Source organism: Mustela putorius, unplaced genomic scaffold (genome assembly GCF_011764305.1).
Source record: "Mustela putorius furo isolate JIRA1106 unplaced genomic scaffold, ASM1176430v1.1 tig00003913_pilon_pilon_pilon, whole genome shotgun sequence".
NCBI classification, from domain to species: domain Eukaryota; kingdom Metazoa; phylum Chordata; class Mammalia; order Carnivora; family Mustelidae; genus Mustela; species Mustela putorius.
This window is the reverse complement of record NW_025422060.1, coordinates 10025651-10036725: the sequence shown is the minus strand read 5'-3', so window position 1 is coordinate 10036725 and position 11075 is coordinate 10025651. Positions and strand designations below refer to the sequence as shown.

General features: G+C 34.3%; 1 protein-coding gene across 11 annotated transcripts in view; it reads right to left on the bottom strand.

Annotated features, from left to right (window-relative positions):
* SUV39H2 (SUV39H2 histone lysine methyltransferase) overlaps positions 1-11075 on the bottom strand; it is a 24411-nt gene continuing 13336 nt past the window's right edge. For 7 of the 11 annotated variants that reach the window (XM_004774853.3, XM_045069181.1, XM_004774850.3 and 4 more), the window contains 4 exons: positions 7694-8365; positions 5478-5624; positions 3972-4101; positions 1-3184 (listed from right to left, as the gene is read on the bottom strand). In XM_004774853.3, the coding sequence (XP_004774910.1) occupies positions 3078-3184; positions 3972-4101; positions 5478-5624; positions 7694-8365 (1056 nt within the window). In that variant the 3' untranslated portion in view covers positions 1-3077. Of the gene's footprint in view, positions 3185-3971; positions 4102-5477; positions 5639-7693; positions 8366-11075 lie in introns of those variants that run through there. The other 4 variants (XM_004774859.3, XM_045069186.1, XR_006603357.1 and 1 more) reach the window with 3 other exon arrangements.

Genomic DNA, 11075 nt, shown 5'->3' with positions numbered 1-11075 from the left:
TACGCTGGATATCAACTCCTTTATTCCTCACCAACACCCTTTGAGGTAGATAAATTTATTCTCCCCATTCATAAATGAGGAGGCTAAGGCACAGAGAGGTTAGTTCACACAGCTGGGAAGGGGGAAAGCCGGGACTGAAAACGCAGGCTGTCCGAGCTCAGAGTCTGCGCACTCAGCCGCTGGGTAGTAATGCCTCTCGGAGAGAGCACAGGACCGGGCAGGACTCAGTATAGTGGCTATTTGATTTTTACTTTAAGAACTGTAAAGTAGAAAAAACAATGTGAAAAAAAAAAGTTTCAAAATGCCAAGATAGTCCTAGAAACAGTGCTGTGGCTAGCCACATTTGCCTTACAGAGGAATCCAAGAGTTACATGTTTGTTTAAACAAACGGTACAGAATTGAGGACCTTTTAGTCAGGTAGTTTACTGGCCTGGAGCCGGGTGATCTTGGGCACACTACTGTTACCGAACTAGTCTAGACTCCCTTCCCTCTGCTGTGGTCCAGGGTGGAGAGCACCAGCCTCACCAGTTTATGAGGAGCTCAAAGAATAGGAGCTTTAATTGAAGATTCCCTTACAGTTCCAGGCAGTTTTTATTTAGCACAATGTGTTTAAGTAACCTGGTGACTAATAATGCTCAAGACATTTTACAAGTATCCATCCATATCCATTTTAGGCTATGTAAAATTCTACTTTAATATTCAAATGGATCAACCATGACCATGATAAACTTCAAAAGGAACGGTGTAAAAACCTTTGGCTAATCTCAAAAGCAAGTAGTCCGGAATGCACCAAAGTTTTTTGACCCTTTCGTACAAAGCCTTACTGGAAATGACAGTAAAATAGAAACAAAGCTAAGCCACGATAAATAGAAAATCAAATGCCAAACTAAATTTATTTTGCTGAAGAAAAATGAACTGTAAGAAAAATAAGTGCAGTCTAGATTTTGCACAGAGGGGGAGAAGACCCTGAGATTACCAACTGTTTATCACGATCCTCATGTAGGTACTGAAAACAGTATCAATACAACTCACACAGTGGATTTACAGTTTTAACTCAATCTAAATATTACCCTTGAATATTGGCTATATTTATTCTGAGAGAACAAATTCTGACAACTTGGGAAACTAAAGAAGCTAAATGTTGACTTAAAATGGTTAAAGGCTTTTAATAGCTTCATGTAGGGAGTTTCTATTTTACTGATTAGGTCTAGCTTTTTAATAAAGTAAGTAACAGGTAATTAAACTCTCAAAGACCCATTAACAAATGGACAAAATGAAACAAATTTACTGAAAATAGCCATTCCCTTTGCCCTCCTGTTTTACATTTGTTTTTACCACAAGAAGTAGACAAGAATAACTAGACAGTAAAACACAGACTTTTTAAGAAAAAAATATTAAAATATTAAAATTACACCTTTAAACCCGTGAGAATTATAATTCAGAGTAAGGTTGGCCATTGAAGCACCTGTAAATCTGTGATGCTTTCTTACCACACACACCATGTGACTATTTTCTCATAAAGAAAACCAAGAAATGGCACCCAAAATGTATTTATCCTTGCCACCTGCAGATTTTGGTTAATACACTGAGACTCCAAACATGTAAAAATTTACCCTATATTATGAAAGAGCAAAGTCATGTGGTAGCAGTATAATGCATAATAAAGATGCATTCTCCCAAAAAAGAGGCTCAAGATTAAGAAGATATTTGAAGGGCTGCATTCTTGAAGTCAGTTCGATTTTACCCAAACTTATTGTAGGTCATTAAAGCAATGGGGCAATGAGCTTAGGTATAATTTAATTAGGAATACTGAAAGCCAGATTTACTTGCTGCGCTTACCTTTACGTTGGACACCATGATTACAAATGCCGCAATGAGAGGTGAAAACACATTTTTTCCCGACTGAGGTTTTACTATGCAGGAAAATAAAAACAAAAACCAAACAAGGAATATATTCCATTTTAGTCTTCATGGTTCAAGTAAAAAAAGCTCTCATTATTTAGGTACATACTTTGGCCAAGCCAAGTTTAGCTTTATCACATTTAAAAAATTCATGTATAAAAAATAAGTATCAGTTCAAAATATAGATTATTTTAAGAAGGGCCTGTACAAAATACAAAAATAATTAAATTTGGTGGAAATGTTAATACTGCCTGAAATTCAGAAGATGTAACATGAATGTATTGTATTCTGAAACATTATTGTTAGGGGCAGCTACACGCAGGGGTAGCTCGTTTTACTCTTTATGTTTAGACCAGAGGTACTCTACATGGATCTCTTAATTCATGTCACTAAGAAGGGCCCTTTAAGTGCTCCCTTTCCTCTACCTGGCACTCCAAAAAACCTTCCCGTGGTCCCACTACCCCATCCTTTCAAAGCAGCATAATGGTCAGCCATGCTACAATTTGAGAGCTTTTTGGAAATTTTTCTTTTAAGGGAATAAAAGTCTTGAAGAATTATTGGTTCAGACATACATGCTTCATATAACAGCTTCAAAATATGAAACTGAGCTGTAATTAAATTCTTTTATATTTAATTTTAACCTTAAATTTCTATATCAGTAAGACCCAATATTTTCATGAAAGTAGGAAAATAGTATAATTCAGTATCATCTGTTTGTCTCAAATACAAGTACAGTAAGTAATAATAGGAATGACAACAGAACAGAAATAACACTTGTATATATTTACCCAAACTGGATTACCTTTGTCTAAATTCAAAGTGTACGCAGGTTGAATATTTGATCTGAGTGACTGTTCACTATCAGTTCAATGCTTAAACACTAAAGGAGGCATTTCTTTATTCCCACAGACTTTGTATGTATGTATATGCTCATCTGTAAATAGTTTTCATGTTGGTATCTCATTACTAAATATGTGTATTTCAAATTAGTCTATGACCCTGTGTTCTTCTCTTCAGAAGCATCAGTAATACATTTGGCCAATAGTTTGAAACATGAACTGTAAATTAACAAAGCATATAGTCTTGATAATATGAAAAGAGTCCCAAATACTTTTTTGAAATGTCAACATTAGAAAAAACCAAAACTACAATCATCAGCTCTATTTCCTGAAAATTCAGTTGAGGTAACCTCTGCAAGTCACAGCTCCACACTTGCACACAGTTCTGACCCTCTTTTTGGCTGGGCTGTGGTCAACAGAATCTGAAGATATATCTCCAGAACCTGATTACATAGAAAAAGAAATACGGAAATAAGACAATTCAGAAGGAAGTTCAAATTTTCTATCACAGTTTTAAGTAAATGTGTATATTCAGAAACAAATCACTGAATTATCTTCAAAAGATGGTGTGGGCTAGTAAGAGATAAAAGCATATGCTATTAGCCCATATTTCTAAGAATAGCTTTCAGAAATGATGGGAATTAATGGGAAAATCTGATATGCATTTAGTTTCATACATGACTTAAGAGCCATAAAGTGCGGCCAAAACAAAGGAAAAACATTGATTGCTTAGAAAATACTTAGAAAAAATTAATACTTAGAAAAAAAAAGGAAAGAAAAACATATTGTTAAAATAAAGGAAACAAAATATCATTTTTCTTTTTTTTTTTTTTTGAAAAAAGCCAAATCCAAGTAGGAATGGATTAAGTTCACTTGTGATTTAAGTTGTATTTTCAATCTTTTGAATATACATCTTAGTCAATATTCAGAAGTGCATTACAATTTTAAAATACAAGTAATATTGAGAAAAGATGTATAATAAACTCTCATAATGGAACTTATGAAAAAAAGCAGGTGGCAACGTGATACAGAGAAAAGAGCATTACTCAGCTTAAGGTCAGGCAGACCTGGATTCTAGTTCTACCTCTGTCAGATTAGCTTTGTGACCTCGTTTTTTTCTCTTCTTTAATACTTGCTTGGTTCAGATCTTTTGGTTCAGGTCTTTTACTACTCTGCTTCTTCATAACTGAAACAACTGGACACCAATCAAACTGTACTTGAAAACCGTACCTTTCATTTGATAATCAAAAGTGAGCTCTTCTCCAGCATATATGGTTCTTGTGGAAAATAATGCTATTCGGGGAAGACGGGTGTCAAGGTTGTCGATGAAAACATTGAAAACCTGAAGATTTGGGTCACACTAAAAAGGAACATTAGAATCCATTTATGTAAAAAATGACATGAATAGGCTCTTCTACATGCCATATAAAATATTTAATTTCTTGACTATTACTTTAAGTTCTATTAGAAATTACATTATTGTTCAGCAGTCTTTGAGGCACGCAAATTAAAAAATACTGTTTTCACTTATAGAAAATCTCAGACATACACAACACTAGTAAAAATATTCCACATATATTCACCCTGCAGCTTTAACAATTAACATTTTTACCAATCCTGTTTCATCCAGTCTCAACTTTTTAACTTCTCTGAGGACTTGTCATACAAATCCTAGATAACATTATCATTTCACCTGTATTTAGTTCATTTCAATAAGGTGTAAAGGAATAAAATAGTTATAGTTATATTCTATTCCTTTACGCCTTACTGATAACTATTTAAAAAATCAAGTATAAAAAAATCAAGTCAGCATTATACAACTCAAATTTCATACTGCATGCAGTTTCATTACTTTAACTTCTATTTGGGTTATTCTTTAATATTTTGAAAATTCTACATTAAATTCTGGATAATGCAAGAACATCTAGTGAATCATCCTAAGAAATCAAAGTTAAGTGTTTACCTGTTTAGAATACATTTATTTTGAGAGTATCTCAAATTTATCATTAGGAAAAAAAATTAAAGCAAAAGTTTAAGTCAATCAAAAAAGCTAATAAAAGAGTCAGAAGGTCTCTGACATTTCCCTATTTAAACATAAGCTAGTTTCTTGGTATAAAATCCAAGGAAAGTTTAGCATGGCCTACTTCCTTAGATGGGCAGCTACATAACCTACCCTTATCTGTGGGCACTTAGTAAGTACCCAGTAACTATTCATCTCCCTTATTTTTACAAATAGTTTATAAAATCCTACAGTTAGAGTTCCAGGTGTATTCTAAGTTTGTTTCAAACATGAATTAAAAATACTAACTTATAATTTAGAAAAACAGCCCTAAATACTTAAGTACTCTACAAGTTCTTAAATTTTATATATGTATTAACATGTTACATGTTAACCCCTCCAGCTGCATGTGATTTCTAACCTTTCTACCTGCCTAATTCCTCCAATAACTTCATCCTCTACATTAAGACAAAACCTAACTTACGAAGTTATGGAATGATTAAATGAAGCCGCATACATGAAAACTCTGCAAAATGCATGGTATTTGGTAGGTACCGTAGTGAATTTTCCTAATACAGCAATAATACCATAACCTAACCTAAGAGGTCTTTGTATTAAAATACTCTGGAAATATTAAAAGGGTAAGTAATCTAAAGATAATTATTCCTCAACTATGGAAAATCATTAAAAACACTGCTAAGTTGATTAGTCCTGTCTACTCTTTAAGTGTCACTTACACTGTGATTCACAAAATGAGAGACATTTCCATATCGGGCTGCATCCACTGTGAATTCATCAGATTCATAATCCAGATCAAAGAGATATGTGATTCCCTTGTTGTCATATAACTGCCCCCGTCTTTCTGCTTCTTCACTTGTGATTACCTAAAAAGAAAAAACTATAGTATATTATATAGCTATTGTTGAACTGAAGAAACACTCGCCCATAAATTATTACCATACTAATGCCTACAAAGGTTTAAAAAGAAATTAGAGTGTCATCAAGACAAATATTCACACAAACTACTCTAGAAGAGCTGGATGAAAATATGTGGGAAAACTAAGGGTGGAAATGACTGCAAAAGAATCAAGGCTGTTTAGGACAGGTATTAGGACAACCCACAATTAAGACAGTACTACTTTCATTCCAATGTATTCAGATGTTCAAAACGCTACCCAATTATAGCTTTCTGCAGGACATAAGGGAATGTAAAGGACTAAATTTACAAGTAAAGATACTCATTTAAACGACACAGATGGAACTAGAGGGTATTGTGCTTAGCGAAATAAGTCAATCAGAGAAAGACAATTATTGTATGATCTCACTGATATGTAGAATTTAAGAAACAAAACAGAGGATCATAGGGGTAAGAGAGGAAAAAATAAAACAAGATCAAACCAGTTGGGAACAAACCTTAAGAGACTCTTAATCAGAGGAAACAAACTGAGGGTTGCTGGGGGTGGGGGGGAGGTGTAGAGGGATGAGGTAGCTGGCTGCTGGACATTAAGGAGGGCATGTGATAGAGATGAACACTGGGTATTACACAGACTGAAGAATCATAGACGTGTACCTCTGAACCGGTAATACATTATATGTTAATTAAAAAAAAAGTAAAGATACTCTAAAATGTTATTATTCCTGGAACTAATCTGTGCAGTTACAAATGGAAATTTGTTACTACAGGAAAGAAGGCATGCTAAATTTGCAGTCAACTGTATGGACAAAGTTTAGTTTTGCTGAATCAGCCGTTTTCATCAAATTCTGTAGCTCAAAACCATCATCTACAGTTCTAAGAACACAGCTTTACCAGATGCTCAGCTTAGGAAACCAAAAATGTCTAAAGTGATTCTTGGTGTCAACCAGACTTAACCACTGCAGTCAGTAAGCCAAAATGGGAGAATCTGATTATACAAAAAGAATTTGATTATACAAGATCTGGTATACAAGATCTCAAATAGTGATTTACAATCATCTGCTGTTGTCTAAAAATTGAAGGATCGAAGTAGGGTTCCAATTTAATCTCAGTATTCTAGATGAATACAGATAATTATACATGACCTAATTCCACTTTTAAAATGTCACATGTGACAACCTGAGATACGTTAGTTACACTTGTATTCTAGTCATGACTTAATCCTTCACCCAGTTTGAGGAAGTGTAGCTCAGGGGCAAAGCACACTCATCTTAGAGACTTGGTTTTGAATCCTGGCTCTTCTTCACTACAACGTGACCTTGTGCAAGTTGCTCAACTTCTCTGTGCCTGTTTCCTCATCTATAATAATGGAGGTAACACTGCTACCTCCCAGTTATTTAAAGGATTAACGAGTTAAAACACAAGGTGCTCAAAATAGTATATTTTGTACATACAAATACTATTTTTTTCTAAATTTACATTATATATACAAGAATATCAGTTCAGTCTTTGGCAATTTAGAGAAGAGTCTCTTGCTGAGCTACAAGGAATTTGGATTTTCTGGTGGATGCAATAAATGCTTTTAAGTTTATTTTACAACACTTGCTCAGAGAGCATTTGTCTACGGGGTCTCTCACATTGATATAATGTTTAGTTTTGCCAACTACACTTAACCATATTTAGTCAAGTGGATAAATTATAATCTAAAAGTTTTCAAAGTCAGCAGATATTTAGATCTGATTTTCTTCTTAGGGCTTTTATGTAAAATTGATTGTCATATTTTACAAATTCCAGTTTCAATGACTATTAATGGATGGTTCTGAAAGAAGACAATTTTGTCATTATATATATATATTTTTTTTGTTGTTTTTGTTGTTGTTTATATACAAGTTTGTATTTCTAACTATGCCAGTGAACCCTTCTCTCAAACCTGAAATTTTTACATACTTGCAAATGGTAATATAAAAACGTACCAATATTTGTTACTGATGTACAAAAAAAAGCATAAATCTTGCATTGTTTGTTATAAGGTGAACATACCTCTCCAACATATTCCATGACAAAACTCATCCTTTTAATCTTCACAAGGGTTTTTACACCCCAGCCACAACCATTGCTAGTTCGAAAGATGCAAAGTGAATACTGGGTGCCTTTTTGTACAATCCTATTGGGACAATCAGGTCCACACTGACACCTTGAGTTGCATTCATAAATGGGGGTACCAGGTGGGATTTTGATTTGCTGGTTTTTATTATAAGCCAAAAGAACTCCAGCTTCAGCGGGACAACATTTCTCAAAGAAGCAATCTGTACATGAACAACCAAAGGTCGCTTCATTGACTAAGCTGATTCCAGGAGCTGGTTTGTATTCATTAATGTAGTAGAAGTCTGAAGGTGGGCCCTCTAAGTCAACAGTGTTTTCAACAAAAATCATTCCTTTATGATTCTTTCTTCTGTTGAGTTCATCTTGCCATCTCTGCAGAGCTATCCTTTGTTTAGCCTTCTTTACAATGTACTCAGCAATGGCAGGTTTCAAAGCTTTGTTATTGTCTTTTAGAGATATTGCTTTGCCTTTGTTTACCTGAGATAAATAATTATGCTTGTCATTAGAGAACTGCTGTAGTAGTAATGGGCACTTGAGATTTTGCAAAGGTTCCCAAGTATTTGTAGAATCTGGCCATCCTTTCCATTTTACAAGATAATATTCCATATCCTTAAAATATAAAAGAAAATTGAAATCAGATGACAGTCCTAATTCCTTAAAATAATTTAGTATCTTAAAGAGTAAGGTAGCTGTTATCATTCTTCTTAATAAAGCTCAGAATATAGAGTCAGAGGTTTCTAGTGGATGAAATACAAAACGTAAAACATTTTTCTTTATGTTACATAAATTATGTACAGAATTTAGTTGTGGCATCATATGTTTGAAAGCACAGGTGAAAGAACTGCACATGAAGATAAGAGTACTGAAATTCACAAATATGTTGCCAGTCACTGTTAAAGTCGTATTTCTTATTTATCTCGATCCTGGAAACAGGTATTCTCAAAACTAACAATCTGTGACCTGCGTTAGTGCTTCACAGCACAGATGGAGGCATCCTCTAAGGTAGGGAATTTTAATATTTTACATTGGATATAAGGCAAGTTCTATTTCTCAATATCATGGGCACACATCCCTTAGATGTTCTAGAGAGACAATGTCCGATACAGTCATTCCTAGCAGCATGCAGCTATCAAGCACCTGAAATGTGACTAGCCCAAATTGAGGAGTGCTTTAAACGCAATAAACACTGAATTACAAACACTAAACACACAAAAAACTAGAATATTTCTTAACATTTGAAAAATACTGATTGCATACTGAAAAATATTGCTTTTACTGGATTAAATACATTATTTTTTTTTAAAGATTTTATTTATTTATTTGACAGACAGAGATCACAAGTAGGCAGAGAGGCAGGCAGAGAGAGAGGGGGAAGCAGGCTCCCCGCGGAGCAGACAGCCCGATGCGGGGCTCGATCCCAGGACTCTGGGATCATGACCTGAGCCGAAGGCAGAGGCTTTAACCCACTGAGCCACCCAGGTGCCCCTACGTTATTTTTTTTTTAAAGATTAGAATGATTTAAACTCTCTGTGCCCAACATGAGGCTCAAACTCACAACCCAAGATCAACAGTCACACACACTCTACCGACTGAGCCAACCAGAAGCCCCCAATTAATTTATTACTAAAAGCAGTCTCACCTGTTTCATTTCACTTGTTTAATGTGATTACTAAAAATTTAAAGTTATATTTATGTAGCTTATATTATTTTACTGGACATCATGAATCCAGAGAATTCTTACCTTATTTAGACTCACCCGTGAATGGAGAAGGTAGCAGGCACTCAACCCATCAAAGAGCAAACATTTTGATTTAGCTCTCACACTGCTGTTGGTCCCTAGAATTTTGCCTTCCTACCCCAGCGACTTGACTAGGTTCTCTTCCCTTAAAATCAGGGAATGCCATGTTAAGTTTCTCTTTAAAAAGGTAGTTAAGTGTGTATAATAAAACTCTAAAGTCCTTCAATTTTTTTCTTTGTCTGCCAGAATAACTCACATATATCCACATTCTAAAATATGAAAGGGATTAAACTGTATATTCTACAGTTTTTAGTTATTTTAAATCATGGATGTGGATTAAAAACTTAATTGGGATACACCTGCTTTTCCCTGAAATTTTTATTAAAAAATTTTAATTTTTATTAAGTTTTTATTATAAAGGATACATAGAACACTTGTTTTACTATTCATAATTTACTCAGGCCAAATAACCTGGAACATTTAGGAAATGCTGCTGAGCCACAAACTGGGGTAAAGGAGCCCCCGGGCAGCTATGCTGAAGCAAGTCACTCAGCCACTGAGTTAGTTTATTTTCTTCCCACTGATCTGTCTCTATGTTTTAGTATATTCTACTCAATAAGCAATACTGCTTGTGAATTAAAGGAACTTCCTTCTTTATGAAAATGGTCAAAATATGCTTTACCGGTTTAAAAACTGTGGTTAAATTAAGGTGTGAGGATATGCACAAAAACTGTACTCTTTTGAAAATACATATTCTGATTTCAGGGAAAAAAAGGAAAAGCTTAAACATATTGAAATGTTAGTCAAACTGGCTTACTGTTACACAGGCTCCTGTCAGGTAACTACTACAATTTAGGATTTATGTTAGTAGATATCTGCTCAACAACAATGTGACCCACATAGGAGTATCTAACGTATTTATTCTACTTCTTAACTAAAAGTTTTTAATTTTTTTGACTCTGGAATAAAGCAATGCAACTCTGCCCACCCCCCTTTTTTGCTACAGTTTCCTACCATAACCCTGGATTATGCCAAAAGTTTCCAGCAAATAATGGAAGAAAGACAAACACTGGCTTCAAATCAGATTAAGCTAAATTATCATTCAGCAAAACCAGTAACACCATGACACTGAAATCAGGTTCCATGCATATTGTTTAGTAATGAGCCAGCTGCATTGTATGTCAATAAGTTTTGTATGTTAACCCCATCAGTACCTACTTAATTTACAGATGGTAAAGATGTTTATAAAATGTGAGTGCCTTTGGATGTTTGTATAGAAATACTAGTAATATTTTATTTCTACTTGTAGACTTATTTTAGTAAGTGCATTTTACTTTAAATCCAAAAAAAGATATTTCCATCTTGAAAAAAATTAGTTATTTTACACAGAAAAATTAGTTTGGCCTAACAAATTTAATTAATTCATTAAAAATTCCAAATAAAAGCCCAGACGTTCATAAGCCTCACATTATCAGTATTTTATTCTGATACGCAATCAACTCTTGATTACCCACAGAAATGGAGTACAGTTGTAAAATGACCCGTCAATCACTCCTGTATCATTTAGAATGCATCACAAGA